Raw genomic sequence first — 27904 nt, 5'->3', positions numbered from 1 at the left:
AAAGGCCAATTTGACGTTTGAAGTTATAAACTCAGTCAAAGTGGGGACTGCTGACGACCACTCGGACAACCTGTTGGACAACCTGACGGTCTGGTTGCTCTCCTTTAGTTGATCGCCAGGAGCAAGGCCTCAGTAAGCTTCAAATTAGGTTTTGCTTGGCTTATTGAGACCAACAAGTGCCGAGTCCTGTTCAGACAAAGTCCTTGTCGCATCATCCAACAGCATCCAAAACCACATATCCAATGTCGGAAGTAATAACAAAGGCAAGTCCCACAACCGAGTCAAGTTCCTTGTTGAGTCCCCGGTCAAGACTGACAAGTGCAGAGTCAAAACCAACAAGTTTCCAAGTCAAGTTCCACTTCAGGACCAACAAGTGCTCAGTAAAGTTCAGACAAAGTCGTTGTCGCATCATCCAACAGCACCTAAAACCATCTTTCCAATCTTTACAAGGGCAAGTCTCACAACCGAGCCAAGTTCCATGTCGAGTCAACACCAACAAGTGTCGTGTCAAGTCAAGTTCAAGTCCTAAACAAGTTACTTGCCAGACTGCAGATTAGACTAACACACCACTACCTCCTGCACGTGCGACGTGATTGGATGCTGAAGTACATCTGTTGCTGATTCCCGGCACACTTTCTTTATAACCTACATTTTTTTAAACATTTGGGCTCCCAGGATAGTCACGAGTCAAAGTCTTCTAGGATTTTGTCAAGTCCGATCTAAAGTCACCGGTCATGATTCGAGTCCAAGTCGAGTCCACACCTATGGTTCTTGCCTTTAGACGCGATCGTATGAACGAGCGCTCCCTGTAGCGGCAGACGTTAGCCATCAAGTGAAATGTTGCTTTAACCCGCCTTTCTAGTTCAGTCTATTAATCTGTTCAATAGAACAGAATGTGTTTATTCATATTGTTGAACTCACTACTGAGCAATTTAAACGAGGATTATTATTATTGTTATGATGAAAGTTTTGCCATAAACTGCTCAGTCGGACTCTAGCGTGTGCAAGCATAAAGCAGGACGTTACATCACTCATAAATACTCGTCAATGTATTTTCTCAATGCATATGATAATAAATTCATAACATACCAGGACTTTCTCTTGTTTTAAATTCTAAACAGTGCAACTTTTCGTTTGTTTCAGCTCTGTGTGGGCTGAGGCTTGGCGCTTAAAGGGAGGCCGAGACATTTTAGTCACCAGTGGAAAAGTTTAAATATTGGCACTTAAACAAAGACTTAATGGCATCATTAGTGCTCCTTTTAATTATAAACTACAGGTACTGGTGCGAGCTTGGCTGCAGCCACTTCATGGCAAAGGATAAAGTCTTGAACTCACTTTCCCATCATGCAACAGTTATTGTACTTAACAGTCGTAACATGTTTCGGCGTCCCTTCAACCGACCTGAAGCTCTCGTTGTCACAGGACGGAGGGAAACAAGGACACACACTCAGAACACACACATTATTCACACCTTGACGTGCCGACAAAAAGTTGTAGTTTGTGTATTTTTTTTTTTTTTTTTTTTTTTTACTAAATCTGTGATTACAGGATGGAAAACAGCGAGGGCCGAGGGCGGCGCCGAGCCCTGCACTTTGTAGCACCAACGATGAAGAAGACGCCCTCACGTGGAGCGAGAGGCATGTTTGGCAAGAGGCGAAGAACAGACGTCAGCAATGTGGCATTACCATGATGACGGAAGAAGAAGAGGAGGAAGAGCGAATAATTTCGTCAGCTTAGTGGTGAAGAAACTCATTAAGTTATTCGTGGTTGACTAACGAGGTTTGTAACTGAATGTCATGCACGTTTAATGGTCCTGCTTCTTCTTTAAAACTAACTAGTCGAGCTGAGCAAAGATTTGTTTATTCTTATACAACTTGTGATGGCGTTATGGTCTTTAGGGAAAAACCAGGACTAGGAGGAGAGATTATATCTCCACACTGGCCTGGGAAAGCCTCAAGATCCCCCACACAGCTGGGTAATGTGGGAAAGAGAGGTTTGGGGTCCCCTGCTGGAGCTGCTACCCCCGGGACCCGACCCCGGATAAGCGGTTGAAGATGGATGGTGTCTGCTTATAGAGTTTCCATTAGGGCTGCAACTCCTTTTTGATTAATTAGTGGATTATTTTCTTTACGAACAGATAAATCCGTTGGGCAATGAAATATCTGAAAAATGTGAAAACCAACTTGGAAGTCTTCGTTTTGTCTGACCAACAGACCAAAACCCAGCTGCCGAACACAAGTGCCTTTTTATTATTTTGGAGTTTCTTTTCAAAATATTCCAGGTTGACACAAAAGGTTATGCATTTAATGATTCTGTGTTTTCAGTGCTTTTTTTCTTCCTAGTGTGCGACCTATTTGTGAAACGATGGAAAACTTTAACTTGTTGTGTTGTTCTGGGTGGATTGTGAGGTTCAGCCTAAAGGGAAAGCTCATCAGTAATATTTAAATGTATTTCTTTAATCCTTTATACTTTTCCTTTACAGCATGAGATCATCAGCAAAAAGACGAACCTTTCACACAATCAATCAACTGTTTTTTGTGGTTAAAGGTGCAGGAAACTTGTGAATTAGTAACTAAATAGGTTTTTGTTGTATGTTTTCAGTCTTCAACTGCTGTTGATTGCTCTGACTATGATGATTGACAGTCATTAGTCGAATTAATTAGAACTGGGACTATTACAGGTGAAACATGTATGTGAGGGTAAGATGTTAACCATAAATCAAACACTGAGCTTTTTCCAAGTGACAAAGAAAAGAGATATTTATGTGGAGAGTAACTTCTAGTTGGATGCAAAACTGGCATCTGGACTTTTCTGCAACTCTAAATACTTTTCCAAGTGAATTATACATATAAAATGTATAAATGTTCTAAATAAAGTTTCCTGCACCTCTAAGACTGAAGGTTTTTCTTGAAGTCCTACTTATCCAAAGAGGATTAAATCCAGGTTCCCTAAAGACGTCTTTTCCAAGAGGCTTCTTCAGTTTGGACTGACTCTTGGTTTTAACCTTCCTTGGACAACAGAGATTAAATTCAGCTATAAAAAATCATTAAAATTATTCTTTTAAATGTCATTTTTGGCATCTTTCTTTTCTATCTTTGTGTCTTTCAATGAGGACCTATCTTTTCCCATTTTACACAAATGTGCCCTCCAAAAATAAAAACTTCTCCAGTCACTCTTTGATTTCTCTTTCCTGCAGGGACAGTAATGTATTCTGCTTTTCTCATCTGTTTGCCATAAACTGAAAAAGAAGAACTGTGGGTAGTTAGCATGAGCAGCAAACAAAAAAAACAGCCAGCGTCTCCGAGCTCGTACCAAAGCAAACGAGTTGACGGGAAAGCCAAAAGAGTGTCTCAGGTTACGTCTTCAAACATGGTCGTGTCACATTGCTGATCCGACAGTGCGTCAGTGGTGATCAAGAGGTGGTCGAAGAGTTAGTGCAAAGGGCGCATGGCAACATACAACAACAGCTAAGCAGGCTAATCACATAGACTAAACTTCAGTGCTACAGAAGCTAATTTTCTGCAAATATCCCTCATTAATACATTTTTTATTTTTTACTGCATTATAACATTATTTTTTTTTTCGCTACGTGGCAGGTAACTTTGTGCTTTGCTCTTTCTGCCTGAGCTGACGCCATTTTTGTCAACATGAAAACTTTAAACCTGTTTTTCTGGCTGCGATTAGACGCCACAAATTATTCATTTACTGACATTTGTATCCCAGCGAGCGGAGGCTGGAGACACTTTAAGTGCTAATGTCAGTCTCACGAGGCAGTGTTTCCCCTAGGATGGAGTTGTAGCAGCGAAGGTGAAGCAATATTTCTGTTAGAATATAAAACCCAAACACAACATGTCTCAGCAACATTGCTCTGGTGTCCATGAGCATGCGCTGCACCTTAGAACAGCTTAAAATTTCAGTGTTTTCCCAGTTTAATGTGAACTTTAGCTGAATGTTTTGGTGTAGGTCGTGGTGGTCGGGGGGTTTGAGGATCCTCCCCCAAGAAAATCTTACGTTTTCCAATTAAGAATATGTATTTTCACCATATCTCTGAACAAATAGAGCAGATAATAAATAACCAACAGAATTTATACTCTCTATAAATTGAGCTAGTGTTCAGTTACGTAGCAGCCAATAGACGCAGCCTAGGCTACAGTATAAGCTTCCCTTCTTTGCGCAGTCTACAGGGGAGGAGAGATGTTTTCCAGCAGGTGAGAAAACAACAGACAAACCTGTCACTTTCTGCCACTCGGACAATCAAACGCTCGCTACGCGCCTCCTGATTCCTTCCAGGAGATACGCTGCTCACCGCCGCTGCTCAATGCATATAGGAGAAACACTGAGAGGACTCGGGGTAAAGTAGCTTGGAGGGAAAAGGGCAGGTGACGAACAAAAAAATAACTAAAAATGAAAACACGTCGGGTCTCGCTGTGGTAGGCAGGCCCGTGTTCGAAGCAAAGAGTACCCAATACCATAAATACTGTTTCTGATTCTTTAATCAAATACTTTGATTTAGACTGTGTTTAAGTTTTTGTTCTTGTGGACAAGGTAATGTATAAGCTACTCGAGCAGGACTGGCCTGTAAATTAATTTGTTTTTATATCACGATACATACTGAGGATTTTATTTTGGCAGCTTTAACTAACCGTTGATACTCAGAGCCGCCATCTTGGATCACGACGTCGGGGGTACAGTTGGAAATCCAATTTAAGGGCCCGTTCCTGTTGAAATTTCCGACTTGGAACTTTCCGTCTTCCCAGTACAACTGGAACGCACCATTTGTCATCTCATGCTTACTTAATCCAGGAAGGGTTTTAACGGTTCGGTCTGCACAAACATAATTCTGCTCTCGTGATTCTTCAGCGCCGTTACATTCCGTTAAATTTGTCGCCTCAGAGTTTAAAGTTCTGATAGGATCTGCTGCCGGGGTTGTTTGGCGGCTTGAAATGAAAAGCAGGCACCTAAATGTTTTGTCTCTTTGCTAATCAAAGACAGATAAAGGGTTTCGATTAGAGATTGGGGGTAAACAGGAACCAGATCCGAAATGGCTTCGCTGAACTGACAAACGTGGCCGCCGCCCACCACAGACTTGGACCTGAAATACCTTAAATTTAATGAAACGAGTCTAATGATAAAATGTCCTTGTTAGCCTCGACTAATCTGGATAAATAAATAATTTAGATTCGCACGGCTCATTTTACACAATATTTCTCTCACACAGGACGATCAGAAATATCCACTGAACACAAACACAACAAACCAAAAGCCGTTCAGAACAGAGGAACTCTTCAAAGAGGAGAGCAGAGCCGGACTTCGATTCACATTCAAACCAAAACTGTTTACGTTTGAGCTTTTAAGCGCCAAACGGGCCTTTAGCTTCGCCTTCTCGGTGAGTTAGGGAAGTTTTTCACGGCTTGAAAACATCCAGAAACATCTTAGATTTCCATGAACTGAAGGTGAATCGAGGCCGAACTCTGTTAAATATTTCATATTTAGCACAAAGAACCTTTCCAAGGCTCTGACCCGTAGTACCTGCTGTATCCACATACTTCAGGCTGAACTCTGTCTGGGGCCTGATTCAATACTGAGCACATGTCTCCTTCCCCTCTTCCTATTATTCTTCCATCGACCCTCCTTCCTTTTTTCTATCTTTATCTGTGTTTTATTTCTCTATAAATCGATCTGAAGCAGCGGAAGCGATGCAGCGGACGAGCAAACCTCAGCACAGAAAATGAGGAGTCTGGAGATGAAGGATACGAGGAGGCAAGGAAGGAAGCAAGCAGGGAAGAGAGGACAGTTTGATGCGAGGCCACTTGAGGAGTCCGTTCTTCTGGTTTCAGCCACATCTGACAGACAGTCTTTTCTAAAAGCGTCCAGTCTGTTCACAAGTGCAATGAGACGAGAGGAAGGACAGTCGAGGGGGCGTGGCTTCATGTATCCTCCTCGATTGGCTCTCTGCTCTCGCCAATCTGGGATTTCCACCAATAAGGGAGAGGTTTGTTGCAGGTGAGGTAAAAGCTGAGTGAAGGGGGGGGGCTGATAAAAAAAGACGAGGAAGAAGAGTGACGGGAGCTAGTGTCCCTCCCCCTGTGAGGAGGTGCTGCCGCTCTCTCCCGCCTCCTCTTCCTCACTTTTCATCACAGTGATGGAGCAGATGGAGGGAGAGGATGCAGGAGCAGCAGAAGAAGAAGAGGTGGAAGGCAGCGGCGCGTCGTCGTGCATCTCCACCGGCGTCAACGTTATCTCCACCTCCCCCTGCTCCTCGTGCAGCGTGGGCAGAGGAGGAGGAGCGTGGAGGAGCGCTGCGGGCGGAGGAGCGGCGCCGCTGTTGTTATTGCTCGGTCTCGGAGCTTTCTGAATGACCTCCACCATCGGGGTCCGTCCCGGCGCCGCCAGCTCCCAGCAGTGGTTTCCTTGACTCTGGAACAGCAGCACGGGCCGGGGCTGGTGGTCCGGCTCACCCGCCCCGCCCGGCTGACACTGCACCACCACCCCGCGGTGCTCCACCAGCCGGTGAGCCGGGTCAGACACCGCCGGCAGGGGACTCAGAACCAGCCCCTGCTGGTCCTGGATCACCAGCTCCAGCACTGGCTGCGAGGAAGAGGAGGAGGAGGAGGAGGCTTTCTGGATGACGCTGCCGGTCATGGAGGTGATGATGGGCGTGTGGGAGGGAGGCGCAGGAGGGGGAGGCTGGGGAGGAGGAGGAGCAGGAGGCAGGGCGTCCTCTGGCCGAGGTTTTCTCGGTCGTCCACGTTTCCGTTTCACCGGAGGGGCGTTGGAAGCAGATCCACCGCCTGACGGCACCTCCAGGGGGCGCTTGCTGGCGTTCCCTCTTGCTTTCTGGACCACAGAGGTGGGGGCTGCAGGGGCGTGCTGCTGCTGCTGCTGCTGGGGAGGAGGCGGCGGGGGCGGGGCCACCTTCTCCCTCTCGTACGACAGACAGCCCTGCGGCAGGATCATCAGCGGGACGGGCCCGCCCTGCTGCTGGGGCAGCGTCGCCATGGCGATGACCTTCACCCCACCACCGCTGGCGGCGGCGGCTGCGGCCGGGCCCCCGGGTCCTGACGCACCCCCAATGCCTGAGGCGTCTTTGGGAGCCAGCGAGGGCGGAGAGGAGCGGACCGAGAGCTGGGTCTTATCGGGGATGGAGCTCCGAGGGAGGATTCTGGGTAACTGCTTCATGAAGGCTTCCACCTGCGTCACATCAGTTATTCACGTCACTTATCGACCGTTTATCTGCTCCAAGAAAACAGGAACGCAACCGTCTGTGACGGAGATTAAAATGAAACCAGGTGTCAACCTACCGCAGGACGCAGAGAGGAGGGAGGAGGAGGAGCGGCATCCAGGGAGGAAGGTTTGGCTGCCGCGGCTGGTTTTTCTCCAGGCGGCGGCTTCAGTGAAGACGAGGAGGAAGAGTCTCCGAGTTCCTTCTGAACACAGACAGGGAGAAGTGAGCAGCAGCGACAGATTACCTGACAGTCATCATACAGAAACAGGCGAGCACCTTCTGATCGGCGGCGCCGTCGCCCTCGGGTTTAGAGATGACGGGAGTTTTCTTGATGACCTTGTGAGGTTTCGCTGGACCTCCTGCAGACAGACAGACGACACAGCTGTCAGTCACCTCGTAAACGTCTGCCTTCGTCAGCTAAGATCTCTATTCTGAGTTTGCATCAGCAGGGAGTTTGTTCTTCTACGCGAGCGTTACTCTGTAACGAGGAGGCGGGCAGGACATCGTGTGACGGCGGCGTGAAATGTGTTTTTTATGATCCACAATGTGTCTGAATGACAGAAACCCAGCGACGCTAAAGCAGAACAGACACATTTATGAATCCCTGACGGAAACAAAGTTCTGAGGAACCGGATTCAAAGACAAACGACGGACGTCAAAAGGAACCACTCAAATTTAAACGCCGCATATTAGTACAAACCACCTGAAACGTTTTACACGCTTTAAGTAAGTTAGCGAAAAAAAAGGAGACGCAAAACAAACGCTGCTACAGCTATTCTGCAAATGTTACACAGCAGCTCAGACAGGAAATCCTTTTCAGGCCACACTCACGAGTCTCAGTAGAGGAGCTCCGATCAGGGTTTGTAAGATATTACTAGTTACTTATTACTCCTTAAGAAAGTAATATTATTACGCTACTTATTACTGGGTGATAAAAGTAAGTAGTTATGTGACTATATTAGAGAAAGAGGGAGCGAGCGAGGAGGTGCAGCACGAATATATGCTCCTCAATCAAGCAGGATTTTAAATGCAAAATTTAAAATTTGAAATAGTAAAAAACTATTTGAAAACAGCAGCCTGATGTTTCTTAACGTCGCCGTCTGAAAAGAAAAAATAAAGCCAGTAAATCTCGACTTTTAAACAGCTGTTTTTCTGCACAGACACACACTGTTTATTATAAGAGCAGTTAGAAAACGTTAACGCCGCTCTCTCCCGACGAGTCCGAGCATCAGTGAGTTTCTTTCTCTACGTTTCACGTCGCCGCTTCTGCAGACGCTTCATTAAATCAGATGCAGAAAGCTTTTTGCTGCTCGCACAGAGTTTACAGCAGACGACCGTGTTCTCTGCGTCTTACACTGTGACACAATAATGGCAGCAGCTACGTCCAGCTGTGGACAGAACGCCTCTCCCTCGTTCACGTTTTTCTTCCTTTAGCGTTACTTGCATTAGTAACTAATAATATTACTGTTTTAGAAAAGTACTACTTAGTTACTGGGGAAAGTAATATTATTACAGTAACGTTACTGCCCAACACTGATCACTGGGTCCATTTAAAGCCTTTTATTTATCACGCAGCATTATACAGAATACTGTATATTTATTTAATTCGTCCTAAAAATAATGTACTAGGTATCAAAATTAACAGATGATAAAGTATCATGACTGTTTATTTTGGGAAACGCGGGCAACAAATTCCACTCCTTCTGTCTCAGAGACTTAAACCACAGCAGCCTGGTTACTGCGAACATCTTATAGCTTTCCTGTGGAATAAACTACAAAATCAGAACAAACAGCATCTGTAGAAATTTACTTTAACTATAAAAAGTGCAACAGCCAAAACATTTAGGAGATGAAGGAGCATGATAAACTGCTTTTTGTTCTGGGAAGCTCAGGCAGGTTCTGTGTTCTTTAGAGAGAGAGAAAGTGGTTCTGTCTTTATCTCAACGGGTCCTGAAGGTTAAATTAGACACCAGGTTCAGCACAGAACAAACAGCCAGCGAGGAGATCTTCACTGCACGTGACAAAAAGACGAGTGCTGGATCAGAATCTCTGACTCCGCTCTTACTTATTCAGTGATGAGACTGACAGACCTGCGAGCGCTGCAGAGGTGACCAGCTCGGCCTGGCTGCAGCGAGGGTTGACGATGTGCTCCTGGATCAGGTACCGAGCGATCTCCACCACCGTGTCGAAGGAACGCTTCAGGATCTTCTGCGCCCAATCGCAGATCAGCTCGCACGCCGCCTCTGTCACTTCCTGTTTGTACGTCTGGACCAGCTCAGTCAGCTCCGACTGGACAGACAAAGAGGAGGAAACGTCAGCGGGGCTCCGCTCAGCCGAGGCGGCCGTGCCGTCGTACAGAGCTGCAAACGATTAGCTGCAGATTAAATTATTCACCAACTACTTTGAGAATCGATTCATCGTTCTGAGTCATTTTTACTCTGATTCCATATGCAGCATTTACTGCAGGGCATGATTTCCAGTAAACATCAGAGCCCAGTAGACTCTGCAGAGACGGGACAAAGAAGGTGAATAAAAACTGATCGGGCCCCTGCAACATCTACAGAGAGAGTGTGTTTGTGTACCGGGTCATTCTTCAGGTCCAGGTTGGGCAGCAGAGGCATGTTGAGGACCGTCTTCCTCCTGATGCCGCTGTAGCAGTACGTATCAGCCGGTTAGGGAATCCAACCAGCAACCCTGACAGATTCATGAACACCAGGTTTTAACTCCCAAAGAACTGCAGGGCTGCAGAGACTCTCACACTTCTTTTGACTTTTCTTTCTGCCGCTACAAAAAAACTATTTCTAGGCTCTAATTCCAAGATATCATACGGACAGAAATCCCTGCTTTTAAAAGAAAATACAAATGCAGCCGTGAAGAGTTTATTCTCTGCATCACACGGGACAAGATCTGAAGATTTAATCGCTGTCGTCGTCCTCGTTTTAGTAAATAAAATGTGATTGTTATCTGACCGTGTTCACACAGGAGCGGAAGCGAAACAGTGTGAAGGCGAAGAAGCGTTTTTACGTAAAGCGTAAAGATATGTGCGTGTGTGGAGGGGAGAGGACTCTTCTCTGGTCCTGAGCATTTTTTAAATAAATTAAACATGTCAGCCTGTCTGCAGCACCGAGTTTCTGACCTCCGCTGCAGTAGGCTGCGTGCCGTCGTGAGCAGGGTTCCTGTGATGCAGTTGACTTTTCTTCTTCGCTGGTGTAGGCTCCTACAAAACGGCGGCGGCTGAAAGTGATCGGATCATGTTGGAGCTGATCGATGTTGAACGGCGGTTACTTTTTAGTGAAGTGACTAAAGGCTTTATTATTATATTATAATATTATTATTAATCTAGCTGATAAATCTAGTCATGCAAACGCCCTGCGGTTAATGTCCCGGTAACTGTTCAGTGAACTTATATGTTTCAGGGAAGTCACGGCGAGGATCAGGCTCATGTTGAGGCAGAAGAAGGAGGACTTGCGGTCTGCATCGACGCAACGTGTAGTTACATTTTTGTGGAGGTGTGCGCCGTACGGAATGGCATTACAAGTTAATGACATGGATTGAACGCAGAAGTATTAATTGGCCTTTAGCGTAGCCCTGATCGATCCAAACTCCATTCAGAAAACAAGCGTTTTAAAAGTAGTTTGCTTGTCGTCACGTGAATAAATCAAAGTGTCTAGTTTGGGTTCATTCCGCTGTAGTAAAAACACTTTAAAAGCCAATATTTGCGGGTTGTTGTTCACTCGCGTTACTTAAATTCACATTTTACTGCACTGCATTAATGTTTTATTGTTTTGAAATGTCTTGTTGTAATGAGCACACTGAACTGCCTCCCGTCTCTACAGCAGGCGAAAGGATATTTGGACTGTCCTCTGCCGCCGAGCCGTCGGGCCTTGATGTTGGGGAAAATGTCCCTGATGATCTTTCCAAAGTTGGCGGCGCTCAGCGGGCGATGCTGCAGGTTCTCACAGTATCTCCTGGAGGACAGAGACACACAGGAAGTCAGACAGAGATCACACGACCCAACAGAACACTCGGGGAAATGTAGTCTCCTGACTTGTAGGTCTCGTAGACGTCCTGTTTGGGCAGGCAGGTGTCTGAATGCTCCTCCAGGTGACTGCGGATCCAGTTACAGGTGTGAAGCTGGTCGGCTGTGTTGAACGAACTGGAGTCACCACCGCTGCACACACACACACACACACACAGTCAGCAGGTAACACACACCTGTCCTCCTGTAAATCTACGTGAACGAGGCGTTACGGCCGCTCTGACCTCTTGTCTCCGGAGCTGGGTCCAGAGGGCAGCTGGAGGTACAGGTACAGCTTGTCGTTGTCGGAGAAACGCTGAACATCTTGCTGTTAAAAAGCACAACGGAACAAATCACACCTGAGCCCTCAGGTGAGCCCCCCCCCACAAACCACCACATCACAAATCTAGGTGAGTTCTGTTCTTACCAGGATCTGGTCCACTTTGGTCTGAACGCTCTTACTGTAAGACAGAGAACACACCAATCACAAAGCTGCTCAGGGGAGGACGGGGAACAGAACCAGAACGGCTTCAGACGGATTTTCATGTATTTGTTATAGTTAAGAAAGTCAAACCAGGACTGTGCAGTTGATCAAATTTCACCAAATGTCACGAGGACTGATACTTCTGTACCGGGTCGATACCAAAATCCTGAAAACACGTCGGGTTTCGCTCAGTACAGCCTCGACTCTTTGAACGGAAAAGAGTTTGGAAACCAGGTGAAGTTAGTTTCACGGCTGTTTCCTTCAACAGCGCCGTGACAAAGCCTGGATTTTCACGTTTCACAGTTTGACCACCTGAACATTGAACGTGTAGGAGGAGTTATATATATAACCTTTTCAATATAAACATCTCAGACAGCTGCCAGTACAGACAGAAGCCACCCGAAACACTTCTTATAAAGAAAAGTTAAGGAAATAAAGTCATTAATTTAATATTAAGTCACTTTTCGCGAACCAACCAATCACAACCAGGAGGAGGCGGGACATTAAAAAAAGCACGGTTCTTCTTATTATCGACCAGTTAGTAGGATACTTTGCACCAGGTAGAGCATTTGTCTTGCACAATACCTGAATGACTGAAAACCACCCGCAAAAATCAAACGGCTGTTTTGTCCAACTGGAATTAATATTAGGCTACTAATGGTGAGCTGTAGCCTGTACTATTATCTGAAATTATAATGACTGCACAAACAGCAGCTCTAATCAAACCTTCACCACAGTCCTGTAGGCTGAGATCAGATGAAGGTTTTATTAGTGAAACAGCTGATTCTCAACTGATAAACTATCTGTAGGCAGATTATCCAAATCAAGTGTAACCTGTAAATATATTCTCATACTAACATTATACTTTACTTTTATACCTTTACTCCTGCAGGTTGTGGATATATTTTGTTTGTCAAATGGTCAGAAATGACAAGAAATTGCATATATTTCGGTCTTAAGGTGACTCAGAAAAGCCCTGACAGTGCAAAGTTGTAGATTCAACATCTGGTTCATTTCTGAATATACTGACATCAAACCACCTCTCATCTGTTCCTCTCACAGCTGCTAGTTGTTCAGACGTTTTTATTAAAGGAGTGCGTGTTGAAGTACGTGGGTTTCATGTTTTGTTTTTGTTTTTTTTACCGTGGTGTCGAATTGGTATGCAGAATCGCGGAATGTGTAGTAACGTGACATCACCGACTTTTAACTATTAAAAAACAAGTAAGTTACGTAAGATAAAACGATTTGTGTGCCACATGCTGTTTCACAGTAACACTCGTTTTGTCTTGTGTTATAAATCCAGCGCACCCTTTCCTTTACAGCGGTGTCTCTCACCTCTACCTTAAAACCCAAACTCCCTCTCAGCCAGGCGGTGATGTTTAGTTCAGCTGGAGCCAAGAGGACGGGGTTATAACTGCTACAGCTTGACAGACTTCAGCCAAAAGCATCCTCCACTTTCCACTCGCGGCTGGAAGACCTTTCCTCTTCTCATAGCTTAACAATTTACATATTATTTATATGTATACTGAACCAGGTGCTTCTGCAACTTCAGAGTAGACGTTTACTCTGGCATGTGCACGCGAACGTCCGCTCGTTTTAATACCGAGAGAGATCCGGACTGATACGCAGCCAAAACGCCATAACGTTTGTGTGGTTGTAGCCTTAGTTTAAGCTGAAGAAGTCTTTTCAAGGGATGGATGTCATTAATAGAACCAGATATTAGGCCATCGCGGCCGAGCCGACTTACGAGATGTTGCTCTTGAGTTTCTGCAGCAGCATGCTGGGCTCTGTGTCGCCCTCCCCCGCCTCCAGACCGGCCTCCCCCCGCCGGTGCCGCTGGTCCTCCGACATCTGGACCAACTAACCGGTGCTGAGTAGCACCATCTGACGAGGACACAGGCAAAAAAAACACTCGGTCACTTGTTTCTACACTTCATGCAACGACGAGTCGTCTCAGTGGCAACTGAGGAAAATTCCAGTTTCTCAGATGCTCAAATGTTATCAGCGTGAACAGAATCTCTTCGTGTTTCGGACTGCGCGAGTACCGACAACCTGCCGGAGCCTACTCACTATTTTCTTACATTTGATGCTGATGATAAATTAAAAACAATTATTAATTGCAGCCCGAGTACAAACTCAAGATGTGTTGCTCAAACCTGCAGAACTTTATTTAATATTCTAGTGTCCTTTAAAAAAAACGGATTTACAGCCATAAGATAAGTTAAACTTTATTGATCCCACACAAATATACTTTAGTTGAAAAAATACAATATAGAAGGAATAGAAAAATAAGAACAAGGGTTATATTCACACTACAGATGTGTTTATGTACTGGATGTGCACAGTTTACGTGATTATTGTGTTTTAGAGATAATTTAAATGGGGGAAAGCTGCTCTGATTAAGCAGGACCACCATCACCTCCTTCAGTACCATCAGGTCGGCGTTAAAATGTCCCACAGGCGCAGAGGAACATCTTTAAAAAGCATTTTATTCCCTCTGACATAGGATTTTGTCTATCTTAATATCAAATCCTCTCTCTCTGAATATGTCTGCACAACACAAATCCGGAGTCATGCACACGTAAATATCTGCCATGTTGTTTTGTTTTTCTTTTACACATAGTTCTTGCATCTGTTTATACGATATTTATATTGAATAGTCAGTATATCTGTAGGTTTATGTCCTTGTCTAGCATTTATAAAATAAGTAAAATAATACTTGGAAATAATGTTGTGCTGTCGGACGGGTTAGAACTCGAGCTGGGTGATAATGTTGTCACGATATAATTGGATATCAATAATTATCAGAATAAATGAGAAATCATTATTTCTTTCAGTTTAAAGGTTGATTTTTGCTCCTGAGTGAAAGTTCATGTGGTTTTAAACTTTTCTTTCTGGTCAGAACAAACACTTGATGCCAAACGGTGGATCAATAAACAAATCTGAGGCAGAACATTCAGAACTATTCAACAAACATGCACGAGTTAAATTAAAATAAAGCATTTTTCCAGTCCTTATCCCTCAACAAAAGAAATATCTTCATAGAAAAATCAAGAGCTGATTCGTTTGTGATTCAAATGATTTAAAGATTTTTTGAACATTACTGAAGGGAAATTACATCGCGGTCATTATAATACTTGTTTTATAGTTGGAATAATATAATGTAAAACCTTTCAGCAAGTTCATGTATAAGAAATAATGGATTTAAAATGTAGATAATTGCAGGAATTAGTCATTAGCTGAACTACATGAGTTTGTTTTCTACCAGCTCGGGGTCAGTAACTGTCAGACAGGCGGGTCACTGCAGCGGCTGCATTTTAACGCCATTACTACGTTTTAAAAGTTAAGATTTCAGCCCGGTGTCTCGCTGACAGCCGGTATAAAAGGCCGCCCGGTAACGCACATGCCGGCTGTCACGGTAAACGTTACTACTACTAAGCACCGGAGCGGCTGGCACGTTCCCGCGGAGCACAGCACAGCCCGCCGGCCACACTGACCTACACACCGGCCGCCGGTAGCTGCGGCTGCGGCAGCGGCCGAGATGTGACAGCCGTGCTCCCGGTGTCATGTCTGCCCGCCGTGTTTACAGCAGCGCCGGTGGTCATGTGCTGCCGTTTACTATCACAGCACACACGCACACGGCGCAACATGTAGAGCTAACAGGCTAGCGGACAACACCAGGCAGCCTCTGCGTTAGCTGTCACAGGCAGCGACGCCTAAACACGTTAGCTGGATTTATTACAACATTTGACACCCGTAGAAATTCGAGAACCTGGTTCCCGTGAAAGAAAGAGATATTAGTTTGTCTAACGTTGACGTTTGCCGCGTTCTTACGTGGCTAGATAACTAGACGCTGCTAACCGTTAAGAGGCTAGCTAGCTAACTAGCCTAGCTAGTAGAGATCAGGTAGCAATAGCTAGCAAGCACCTGAAACACCCGTTAAACATGTTTTTACACGCTGTTTGTTATTTCAGAATAATGCCCGATAATAGTTGATTTATTCTGGTATTAATTTATGATCGGTTCGGTGAGTCTCGTTTGAGTATTTATTTTAAAAAAGAAAAAGAAAGTACCTGAGCCAAGATACAGCAAAAATCCCCTTTCAGATTTTTTTGTGATTGGATGACTTTGTTATGTCTGCCTGACTACAAAGCCAACGTCGATTCTGATTGGCCGGCTGTCACAAATCTACCCGGATACCCAAAGTGGGTGAAATTCCACTGGTCGAGCAGAATTATTTTTCTGACAGGGAGTATTCTGATTGGACGCGTTTTCCTGGTCTGCCCAGTTACAATACAGATGAATTTATCTCGCACAATCTGCATAGCAACAGCCGCCTGGTTCAGACAGTGACAGCACTTCAGATGGACATTTTATAAATATACTAAACACGTCTGTCTGTTTTATGGGCGTGAGTGTAAAACAACAATATTGCCGACAATTAATTTCAAACATTTCATTAAATAAGTAAATAAAACAGTAAGTGTGTGTGAAAAACATTTATATAAAAATAAAGTAAAAATATATATTAAAAAAATAATAAGTAAGTAAAACAGGAAACATGTTTGTGTTAAAAAAAAAGTAAAAATAAATAATAAAAAATAATAAGTGTGTTAAAAAATAAAAACATTACAAATTAAACTAAATAAAACATTAAGTGTGTGTGTTAATAGACAAATATAAATAAACAAAGAACTACAAAATTAGTATCAAATGTGAATTTTTAAACAACTAATAAAAGGAACAGTTACTAAAATAACAATGACAGTAATTAGAAAATTAGAAAATATAATTAAAGCTATAGTTTGCTGCAATGAGTCGGCATTTCTCCCAGTAAATAGGGGAGTTTCTATATCGGATAGACATTTAAATTCGGGGTATACTTGAGAAATGTTATTCTCTTAAGGTTTTATATTTAGGGCGTGAGGTTAGAAAGTGCAGCGCTATCTATTATAGCAGGCCAATTTATTCAATTGTATTTTCTTTGAAAATGAATTATTTTATGGTCTAATTTGACCAAATATCCATTTTATATTAGGATCCCTCAGGGGACGTAAACAATCAGCGTTTAATGTGCATTTTATTTAACTAAAAATTAACAGACAAAAGAAAATAAATCTGACATGATCAGCCTGAATTCGAAAGTAAGAATAGCTACTGAATATCATAAAGTCGAGTCTACCTGTAGGTAAATATATAGTGTGATATGAGTTGGATAGACATTGGATGGACAGACATTTCAAAGTTCAAGCGGTGACCACATTGTATAAAACTCACAAATAAAGCCAGAAGAACTTGATTTATCACATTTATTTTCCATTATACAAAAGTTACAATGAACATCAGAAAAAAAATAAACTGGGATAGATAGGTTGGTTTTGACTCGGCGGAGAAGCAGCGAGGCTTCGTCAGTCGCAGCTCGTCTTCATTCAAACCCGCTGCAGACAAACAGGAGAAAGATGAATCAGTGCAGAACAAATAATATTTCTATCATCAGGAACTTGTAATCAGAAATTTTATATATTATTTTCATATATATTGTTCACAACACCGGTTGTGACCAGTTCAACCAATGACAGAGGTTATTTATTTTTAGAGGCATCAACATGTTAACGTGTCCAGTAAATCACTAAAAAGAAGAACAATCAATGCTAAGACTGTTTGATTCAATAATACTCAGATTTAATTATATTATCAAAATGTGTTTTTGCTGGAGTCCAAACATTCACATCTTTAAAAGTATAATCACCAAACAGTAAATATTCTCCATTTACTTCACTGTCGGTTGTGCTCAAAGCCCTCAGATTATGGCCTTCACCGTTAACTTTATTTATTTTTTAAAACACACCGAACAAGTCACAGATTTGTTACGTAACGCCGACATAAAGCCATGGAGTTGTGTCTGGAGATGCAGTGACTTAAACCAACCCTGAATATGAATCATACCATTCGATATTGATAATTATCACGATAAATGTCATATCATTATTTCTTTCAATTTGAAATGCTGATTTTTGCTTTTTGATGAAACCAGATCGTTAATTGTGGTTTTAAACTGTTCTTTATGATCAGAACATGACAAAAACTTGCCAAACAGTGGATCACTTAACAAATTTGAGGAAGAACATTCGAAACAAGTATATTAAAAAAAAGATTAAGTAAAATTAAGTCAAATCTTTTTTCAGTCCCTTTTCCACAACAAAATAAATATCTTAATAGAAAAATTTAGTGCTAATTTGTTCATGATTTAAATGAATTAAATTTTTAGTGACGATACACCGACAGGCTCAGACTGTTAGCCCGGGTGTCTGAATCTCACACCGTGTCAGCCAGCAAATCCAGATTAAGCTGGTTGGCAGTGCATGCAGTAAATCTGTAATTATCTTCACAGTGTTCGTGTTGTAATTCTCTATTTAATATTTTATTTATCTCTTCTTTTATGTGTAATATGATTAAGGTGTAAAGGTAAAACTGAACGTTAGGTCCAATGTCTGACAATATGAGAAAAACTCTCTAAAATACAGGGGGGTGGTTCAGGAACCGGGTCTATTCAAAATAAAACATCAGTGGTCTGGATTTTTTGTGACTTTAATTTCAGAGAATTTACAAGTTATTTTCTTGCAAATTCACCACTTTCATAAAGCTATTCAGGTGGGCTGCATCCCAGTGAATCTTAGAGATCCAAGATGCTGCTTCTGCAGCAGCCAGTCTCTGGTTTACAGGTTACTGAAGTGGATTTAAACCCACTGACTCGTCTGTGACCTTTGAACCTACCTGACCATGTTGGCGATGTCCCAGTTGGTTTCAGAGGACAGCGGACCAATGATCTCTACGCCCTCTTCTGTTACTATGGCGATCTCGTGCTAAAACAAAAACACAACATCACATTACTCATTATCACCTCAACACATCCGCGTGGAGGTTGAGAAAGTGAAGCGTGACGATCGGATTAAGGGAAGGATTCGCAGTGAAGTCGTGTAGCTGCAGTGAGACGCACAGTGCGGGTCTCAGTTTGCTCATCAATAACCGAGGAGGTCGGAGGCGTCTTGTGTCCCAGCTTCAGGGTAAAAGCGAAGGAGGGTTTCAAAATGGGAGAAACATTCCTTAAGTCTGCTGACTGAACTTCCTTTTCTCTTTGTTTAGTGATTAAAGTGTTTGAACCGTTTCCGTGTATTTGTTCTCAATACAAAAAACACAACATAAATAAGACTTGTGTTTTGCTGATGGATTGTTCTACATTTATTGGACTTAAACAACTCGTCAAATCAACTAACGTTTACTTATATAGCACATTTTAAATATTTGCTTTCCAAATATACAATACCGTAAAACTTTGATTAGTAGCCCAGGCTTCATTCATTTGATCTTGCTGCGACAGACGTCTTATTTGAAGGTAGCGACGTAATGAAAACAACAGGCTGCAGGATGAGAGAAGTTAGCAGACAGAGAGCGACGGACTTCACGTGACAGGATTCACCACTTGGATTCATTTTTATAAAATGCTGTTCTGGTTCTTTTGATGGGTGGAGCCTCACAGACTGAAGGAAGATAAATAATCGGGAACGGACACATTAACGAGGCTTCAAAGGTAACGAGTCGGCACTTTTCATCCCTTGTACCATCAGGTTACACCTGTAAATCTCTAAGAATGAGACTTTGGGGCTCGATGTTTCTGTTAAATGAACTGAACGACTGAATCGTGGAGAATCTAACCGATCTAACGATGTGCAGCGTGTCCACACCGACACATTGATCACACGTTTAAACATTAAATATGTGGATTAACAGTTTGAGCAGCTCAGAAGCAGCTAAAGCGGCGACCCCGCAGGGTTTAAGAGCTTTTAAACATCCAGAGAACTTCTATAAAAACCAGACCAGGCTTTTAATGGAGACCTGCGTTTATTTGTCCAAATGTGTTCCCACAGCAGGCGGCTGTTTGGGACTCGGCTATTAATTTTAGTTTTACGGTACATAAGGTCTTTGTCTGAGTTGGTAAACGCAGTTCTCAGAGACTATACTTCTGCGTCAAAGTGACGGCGTAGGCTACGGGGCTACGCACGTAGACCCTACGCAGGAGTGTATATGGGCCTTTAATCTGAGGCAGAATATATTATCCGGTTAGTTTCGCTCCCTTTTTCCCCTCAACAAAACAAATTTCTTGAATAGAAACATTAAATGCTGATTCGTTCATGATGTAAAATCAAACATTTGTTATATTGTTATTGAGGAAAATAATTACTTTGTTTTATTTTCCAGCCCTAATTCAGATCAAACTGAAAAGTGTGAAAGCTTTAAGTGTTTTAATTGTGTTTAATTCTGTTTGTTTAAATGTTTAAATGAACGATAAAGTTCTTCAGATTTCTCAACTGATCATTTCAAGACTACCGACCCCGACGACTGCCTCGTTAATCACCCGTCAAACCACAGCCATTATTTTTTTAAGTCCGAAGGTTAAACAACTCAAAGTGTGTCAAAAGCAGGAGGCAGAAAGAGACATCAGGCTAAAAGCGAGCAGATATAAACTCACCCTGTTGTAGGAGCGAGCGTCTCTGTAGTAAAGCACTTTGAGGCAGCGCTCCACCAGGTCCCGGGCCTCCTGCTTGGTGATCTCCACCTTGTTCTCCAGCACCTCCCTCATCAGGGGCTACACACACACACACACACACACAGCAGGTTAAACACACACTTCTCACAGGCGCTGGTCACACTGCAGATCTTTTCTCTAAGTGTTCAGACACGAAGTGAAACAGATTTCAGACGTGGAATAAACAGTCACAGATTTTCTACAAACTGAAGCTGATAAAGAGTCTAGAGCTGAACCGATTCGTCGACGCCACCCGTTACGAAAATATGTAGATGTGCGTTAACAGTGGAAGCAGAAGGACAAGCTGCATCTACACGACCTCGCCTTCGACCGCCTGAAGTTTTCCGCCGCACGGTACCGGCTCCACTCGCCTTTGTTTGGTTTTCCACTGTGGAAAAGTTGCACCTGTACCTGCTTCCAGATACCTCTTTTTTGTATCACCTCCGTCGAGGTTCCAAGCGAGCTGAGGGAAACTAAAATGTGACGTGAAAACACAGCAGACTGCTGATTGGTCAGCGAGAATCATTGCGCGCGTCTGACAGAGACCAGCAGCAGAAAGTTTTATAATTTTCATACGTTATTTCATCACTAAATCCACTTCCTGCACGCATCGATTTTGACTACCAGCTATGCACAGCGGGGTAGCCTTGATAATCCAGCTGCATTCTAACATTAGCTCGGCTCTCCTTATTAACTTGGCTCCTTGCATGCTGGCTAATAACTTTTTTAAGCTGGGTCTCCGAGATTGAGAGCGTCGTGTTGGACAGATTTGTGCAGCGCTGTTCATGAGGGAGAGGGACGAGCGAGAGGGACGAGCGAGAGGAAAGTGCTTTGGCGCTCTGCAATCAAACACGATTTTAAATAGGCTTAGTAAAAAAAAACAAAAAAACATCGAAAATCAATCTGTGGCGTTCAACTAAAGGAACATATGGGAAACACTGGCTTATCTGTCTTTCCATTCTGAGGAATGTTCGCTGGCGTGTGTGGCGTCGCTATGATCTGCAATGGAAAAACGGCACTAGACAGAGACTCTGTTCGGAAATGTCTTCTCTGTAGCAGAACCGCTGTGCGTGAACAAGTGAAGCGAGTCAGCACGCCAATCCTGTTTCCTCTGTCTCCACACGAGCCTGGTACCTGATCGGCACCAGCAGCTTGTTCCTGTTACTTCCTGTTTCTTCACCGCCTCCGTGTTAAAAGTAATTTCTGCATATGATGCACCATTTTTAAATCATGAGGTCGTAACCTGATGCTTTCCTTTCTGGGTCTGCGAGTCATCTGTGTGTGTAGTTATGTCACGTTCTCAAACTCACCTGAGCCAGATACGCTCCAAAGCCTGTGGCCACCGTGGGCGCCTCATAGGCCACGCCCAGCTTGTCCACATAACCTAGGAAACTACAGGGAGGTAAGATGGCCGGTTAGTTGTGCTTCACAAAAGGTTTAGTTTCAACATAAGTGAGTTTGCAGAGCGGACTAAAGCCAGGAAGAGAGAAGAAGAGGAGACGGCGCCCACCTCTCTCCGTTGTAGAAGCCTCCGATCACCACGGTGTTCCACAGAGGATTCATCTTGCTGCGGCGGTTGTACATCACTCTGGTGAGCCAGGAGTGCACCGCCTTCGGGCTGTAGCTGTGACCGTCACCCAGCAGCTCCTCGTCGATGCTGACGGAGACGAAGGAACCGGACAAAACTATAACTTAACATCTCAACAAGTGCAGGAGGTTAAACTTCAGTCTGTCTAAGGACATCACAGGAATAACCGCCAAGATATCTGGGATCAAAGTCATTAAAAACAAACCACAGGTGTCCGTGGAAAGATGAGCCACCGAACTACAACTACTAGATGGACTGATGAAGTAGAAAAGAATAATGTGTAATCTGAAGGGTTCGCCTGACTTAACGCTCCTTTGATATTCCAATAGCTTAAGTATTGGATCCAACAGTGATGTCAGAGGCAGACACGTTAGTTTTGTGCAACAGGTTGTCCTTTATTTATTTTTATCTGGATCGACGCACCAGGGCTGATGTTGGTTCTCTCTCTCTCTCTTTATTTTGCTTTATGGTTCAGCTCTTTTATGTATTTATTTTTCTTTATATAATCCTGCACCGTTACTATTTGGGGGTGTTTGTGTGTTACTGACTGAGGTGGAAAGTAATGAATTTAAATTACTCACGTTACTGTAATTGAGTAGATTTTTTGTGTAGTTTTTTTAAATCTGTCATTTTACACTTAACTGGCGAAACACTTGACTTTTATTTTGAAGTAGTCGCAGGAAATGCAACCTACACCCTTCTCAGCCGGGTAACCAGCTCCTTTCAGTGTCTGCAGACTCATGCTGTGTGCAGCGTAAAGTCAGATCATGGCAGCTCACAGAATTATGGAAAATAGAGCTGTGTGCTGCAGCTCGCCGTTTCTGAGGGCGTGTCTAAAGCTAAATGCACATTATATGAGGCGCATTTAGTTTTCACAGGGATGAAAGCGGGACTCCAAACGAGCTGTTTTCAGTTCAGAGCAGAGTTTTCTGTGGGAGTTGGGAACTCCCTTTGGGCTTTTTCACTCTGCAAACCTGTTACATGCACAAAAAAGGAATATAACTGGGAAAAGCCAAAAACCAAACTACCACCTCTTTAATAAATCGTGCCAATCAGAGTAACATTTACAATGACAGATTTTAACCATCACTTCTCAGTGAACTGCCTCCATTTTCAAGTTAAGTCGGCCTGTGTAGATTTAGGCCTACCGTGTTTAAGAGTCGGGCCCCCACAGTGTCTGCTGTGTACAAATGTAGTTGAGGACCCCGGATGTAGGGGTCAGTTAAATAATAGCCTGCTTCCATTGGTGGTTCATAGTTTGGTAAGACGCTTTGCTCCAAACAGCCAAACAGACATCAGTGCAGTGTCGGTTGGCATCAGCAACCTGCTGCTAACTAGTTATTTATTATACGAACGCTCATGAAGTCCCATTAAAACGACCGCCGGTCTGAAGGTAAATAGGGACGTGACTTCATGTACAGGCCAGTGTTTCCCGCCAGAGTCTAATCTGTTTCCTAATGAAGCGAAAACTTTCTCAAACTTCTCATTAGAACATTAAATGTTGTTTTTCACCATTGATTTGGAAAAGTATCGGTCAAACAAACTAAAAGCGCCATACGACTGCGATTTAATTAAATCAGTATAAATAAGTTCTTTTAGGAGGTTAAAAAGTACTTTACTTGTACTTAAGCAGAATATTTTTGTACTCTTCCCACCTCTGGTCATGTTTGTCCGCTCAACGGCTGTTTTAAAACTAATAAAGATAACGTTGAGGAAAAGAAGAAATAAAGATTGTCTGTGTGGGAGCAGCAGCTTACACCATCTGTTCGATGACCTGTTTGAGATACTGGTAGTCGGCGTAATCTCCTGAAGCTCCCAGGATGGTGTTGCTGTTCACCTGAAACCAAACAACAAAAAAAACTGTCAACACGTGTTTTATTTATTTCCTGCTGCAGCCGGTGTTGTTCTGGCAGCGGAGACCGTCACCTTCATGAGGCGCGAGATGTTCCTGAAGCGAGCCAGAGAGCCGTACGAGCCCAACATGTCCGCCGCGATGATGACGCCGCCGGTGAACTTCACGCCGAGCACCGACGTCCCGGTTACCATGGGGTTCCTGCACAGAGGCCGAGAGAGAGAGAGAGAGAGGGTTAAGATCTCACCAGTGTTTCGCTGATGTTATGAACACAATGAAATAAGGCTGTAGCTGCCGCTGAGGTCACCTCATCTGTACATTACATTTATTCATTTAGCTGACGCTTTTATCCAAAGCGACTTACAGCTGCTCTACATGTCAGAGGTCGCACGCCTCTGGAGCAACAAGGGTTAAGTGTCTTGCTCAGGGACACGATGGTGGATGGGTCACAGCGAACCCGGGTCTCTCACACCAAAGCGGCCAGGCGTCTTGTTCATTGCGCCATCACCGTTCATTTGTATATTCGCTATGTGGCTGAATGACAATAAAACAAAGTTGAAGTTTCGTTTTCTTCTGGAGATTTTAAAGTCCAGAGGAAGAGCTTACCGGAAGATGAAACTCAGGCTTCATCCTCACTCCTACGTTTAAAACTCAGACCTTCTGCTACGTTTAGACTAAAACGGCAAATCCGACCACCTAAAACGTTGAAGTCTGAAACAGCCGCCGACCCCGTTCTGGTTTTAAACTCCGGGGTGGCGTGTTAGTGCTGACAGGTGAAATCGATGACGCTCACGTTGGGCTTCCTGATAGGCTCCTATCAGTTAAAATATTCTGTACTGTGGAAATAACACTTCTACACTTCTTTGCGGCGACTCCCAGTCTGTTTCCCGCCGCCAGAGCCTCTTTGTCGTCCCGTGTTCCTCTCAGCAACAGTTCCACCTCGCTGTCGGTCCACGCAGAGAAATCTCCGCTGTGGTTCTTCACCGTCGCTGCTCTTCGTTCGCCTCTAGTAGAACTTTCCTCTTTAGCCGAATCTTCCAGACTTCCTGTTTACACCGGCTCGCACGTGCCCAGTGTACGTGAACGGCCACGTGATGTCCATTTTAAAATAGCAAAAACAGAAACCTAGTGAAGCTGAAAAAGCTACAGCTAGTGTTTGCGTCCTGGCTGGAAGCAAAATCTGATAAATCACTATATTACACAATGAAGGAAGAACATACGAGTAAGTTTTGACAGCTCACCTGGATTACGTCACTGATCAAGATCCAGGTAATATAAATAAAGTGAACACGATGTTTTTCATTGTTGTTTGCAGTAAAATTATCAGAACTAAACAACCACGGAGCACAAAACAGATTAACCAACTCATTTTGTTGCGTTGTTAAAATAACATTTATAAAACTAAGCTAGAACATAATAGTGAAAGATAAAAATAACGGCTGATAACGTTAAACAGCAGGAGTTCAGCGGCTAGCTAACACGGCTAACAGTTAGTCAGCAAAACTAAACAAACTGAATGATTTCCGTTATTAGTGATCGATATGAACTCGTCCTTAATGTTTAGGTTAGTTAAATAACTCGTAGATCATCGACACTGAGCTGTAAAAGCGTTAAACCGGTTCTGAACTAACAGTTAGCTTAGCATCAGTTAGCTCCATGATGATGCAGCACCGCAAACCGAAACCGACGGCGGAGGTTCGGCTTGAATTAACGGGGAAGAGTCGCGGTTCTGTCGGAGCGGGTCACTCACAGTGTGTGTCGGACCGGCCCGCATGATGTGCCGGGTCCGCTGCTGCTGCCGCCGCCGCCGGAGAGGGAGTAGAACTGTCCGGGCTTCGGTCCGTTCTCCCAGAAACTCATCTTCGTTCCGCACGACTCCATGTTGGAAATACACGCAGGAAGTGACGACACGGCGTCTTCTTGTTCAAGCGGTTTGACGTCACGGAGCGGCGCTTCACCGCCGCCTGCAGGTGGATCACGTGTTACTGTTTCATTTATTTATTTTATTTAAATTTTTAATATATATATATACATTTTTTTTAACACACAAACAACTTTTACTGTTTCATTTTTTAATTTTATTTAAATTTTTAATAGATTTTAATTTATTTTTTTAACACACACACGCTTACTGTTTTATTTATTTACTTTTATTTTTAATACTTATTTTTACGGAATTTTTATATTTTATATATATATTTTTTATTTTGTATTAACACACAAACAACTTTTACTGTTTTATTTATTTACCTTTATTTTTAATATTTATTTTTACGGAATTTTTACATTTTATATATATATATATTATTTTGTATTAACACACAAACACAACTTTTACTGTTTTATTTATTTACTTTTATTTTTAATATTTATTTTTACAGAATCTTTATATTTGATATATATATGTATTTTATTTTGCATTAACACACACAAACACAGTTGTGTTTTTGTTGTTTTATTTACTTATTTTAATATATTATTTTCATTTTCTAACACACACACACACACACACACACACACACACACACACACACACACTGTTACTGTTTTAATTATTTACTTTTATTTTTAATATTTATTTATTTTTATAGTTTATATATTTTTTATTTATTTTTATTAACATACACAAACACAACTTTTACTGTTTTATTTGCTTATTTAATGAAATGTATGAAATTAATTGTTCTTATGTAATTTACATGTAGCTTTGGCAATACTGTTGTACATTCATGCCAATAAAGCTGATTTGAATTGAATTGGTGGGATGAACGAACAGCTGTTTCTGCAGTTATTTACAATAAGTACATTTTAAGGTGAAGTCAGCTAAAATGGGCCACTGTTTGGTATGACTAATAAGCCCATCTAATAAGCTATGCATAGCATTGCTATTTTGAAAAGAATCTAAGTTTCTTTACAAATTTAAACTATTTTTATTTGAAAGAGCCTGGAAAAAACATCTTCCATAAACATTTTGCTTTGTTGGTAAGGCTACTTCTACTTGCTTTAGGTAGGCAGGTTTATTGTCACAATATAAGAAGTTGTAGAGTGAAATTGCGTTTTGTAACTCCCTTCTGCTACTCAGCAGACAATAAAAAAATAAAAATAAATAAACAGTGGAGCAGTGCTGAGGATGAATGAGAGTTTAAGAGTCTGATAGCTTGGTGGAAAAGCTGCTCTGCAGTCTGGTGGTGCGGCAGCAGAAACTTCTAGATCTCTAGAGCAGTTTTAATCACCTGCTGCAGAGTCCTGGGCCGTGCACATCCCATGTTAGTGATGTTTCCAGTCAGGATGCTTTCTGTTGCTCCTCTGTGAAAGCTGACAAGAACTTGGCGTGAGAATTTAACGAAATACAGCTGAGCTTTCTTCAGCAGCGTGGAGATGTGAGACGACCACGTCAGGTTCTCTGTGATGCTGATTCCCAGGAACCTGAAACTGTTCACCTGCTCCACCTCAGCTGCACTGATGGAGACAGGAGTCTTTATCTCCTTCTTCCTGAAATCAACAATCAGCTCCTTGGTTTTTCTGACGTTGAGCAGCAGCTTGTTCTCTGAGCACCACTCTGCAAGATTAGGAATTCCCTCCCGACATGAAGTCTCATCGTTGTTTGAAATTGTTGGTGTCGTCCACAAATTTCACAACAGAGTTCTCTCCATGTCGAGGGATGCAGTCGTGGATGTACAGCGTGAACAGGAGGGGCGGAGCAAACAGCCCTGGGGGGCTCCGGGGTTGAGCACTGGAGTGGAGGACGAGAGTCCACGAATCTGAACTGACTGGGGTCTGTTTGTGAGGAAGTCCAGTTTCCAGTTGCAGAGTGTTGTGTTTAAACCAGAGTGCTGAGTTTGCTGATCAGCTTCATGGGGAGATTGTGTTGAACTCTGAGCTGAAATCTGTTGTTCTTTGTGTGCTGAATATCACCGTCAGCGGTGAGGAGTGAAATTTACTATGTCGAGCTCATTTTCCACAGGATTTCTCTGATGTACTTCATGTAGGCTGTGCCCCGCCCACTACAGAAATCTCAGAGCGCCATTAAGCTCCAACCTTATTTAGCCCATTTTATCTGACTTCACCCTACTTGTACTTTTCTTGAGTATTTCCATTTGATTGATGTAGGTAGCAGAATTGGTTAGTTTAGGGTAAGACGCCCCCCCCCCCC

At 43.1% G+C, this 27904-nt stretch overlaps 2 protein-coding genes across 3 annotated transcripts; both read right to left on the bottom strand.

Moving 5' to 3' along the window:
- Nucleotides 1–1505: 1505 nt before the first annotated feature.
- On the bottom strand, nucleotides 1506–15860 carry rfx5 (regulatory factor X, 5). 2 transcript variants are annotated; one of them, XM_046058799.1, is made up of 11 exons: nucleotides 15801–15860; nucleotides 13475–13611; nucleotides 11671–11704; nucleotides 11489–11571; nucleotides 11274–11396; nucleotides 11077–11193; nucleotides 9808–9886; nucleotides 9316–9514; nucleotides 7502–7584; nucleotides 7302–7427; nucleotides 1506–7191 (listed from the first exon to the last, which is right to left on the bottom strand). In XM_046058799.1, the coding sequence occupies exons 2-11, from the start codon at nucleotides 13576–13578 to the stop codon at nucleotides 6070–6072; spliced, it is 2070 nt and encodes a 689-aa protein (XP_045914755.1). In that variant the 5' UTR covers nucleotides 13579–13611; nucleotides 15801–15860; the 3' UTR covers nucleotides 1506–6069. The 2 variants fall into 2 exon arrangements, with proteins under 2 accessions (XP_045914755.1, XP_045914756.1); XM_046058800.1 differs by lacking the exon at nucleotides 15801–15860 and adding an exon at nucleotides 15233–15255.
- A 1162-nt stretch (nucleotides 15861–17022) lies between these two features.
- psmb4 (proteasome 20S subunit beta 4) lies at nucleotides 17023–25845 on the bottom strand. Its single transcript, XM_046058894.1, has 8 exons — nucleotides 25502–25845; nucleotides 23826–23952; nucleotides 23657–23736; nucleotides 21822–21968; nucleotides 21622–21703; nucleotides 20255–20371; nucleotides 18502–18590; nucleotides 17023–17165 (listed from the first exon to the last, which is right to left on the bottom strand). The coding sequence occupies exons 1-8, from the start codon at nucleotides 25630–25632 to the stop codon at nucleotides 17153–17155; spliced, it is 786 nt and encodes a 261-aa protein (XP_045914850.1). The 5' UTR covers nucleotides 25633–25845; the 3' UTR covers nucleotides 17023–17152.
- Between the last annotated feature and the right edge of the window lie 2059 nt (nucleotides 25846–27904).

This window comes from Micropterus dolomieu, linkage group LG09 (assembly GCF_021292245.1).
Source record: "Micropterus dolomieu isolate WLL.071019.BEF.003 ecotype Adirondacks linkage group LG09, ASM2129224v1, whole genome shotgun sequence".
NCBI lineage: Eukaryota > Metazoa > Chordata > Actinopteri > Centrarchiformes > Centrarchidae > Micropterus > Micropterus dolomieu.
This window is presented reverse-complemented; position numbering and strand designations above follow the sequence as displayed.

Bases quoted from the DNA above. Each gene is read 5' to 3' on its own strand.
- rfx5 (XM_046058799.1), bottom strand. From the start codon at position 13,578: ATGTCGGAGGACCAGCGGCACCGGCGGGGGGAGGCCGGTCTGGAGGCG. The intron at 11,572-11,670 runs GTAAGAACAGAA...GCTTTTTAACAG, and splicing joins CCAAAGTGGACCAGATCCTG to CAAGATGTTCAGCGTTTCTC. The intron at 11,194-11,273 runs GTCAGGAGACTA...TCTGTCCTCCAG, and splicing joins GACGTCTACGAGACCTACAA to GAGATACTGTGAGAACCTGC.
- psmb4 (XM_046058894.1), bottom strand. From the start codon at position 25,632: ATGGAGTCGTGCGGAACGAAGATGAGTTTCTGGGAGAACGGACCGAAG. The intron at 23,953-25,501 runs GTGAGTGACCCG...GCCTCTGTGCAG, and splicing joins GGGCCGGTCCGACACACACT to GAACCCCATGGTAACCGGGA. The intron at 18,591-20,254 runs GTGAGTTTATAT...TTTTTGTTTTAG, and splicing joins ACGCTCGCTCCTACAACAGG to CACGAGATCGCCATAGTAAC.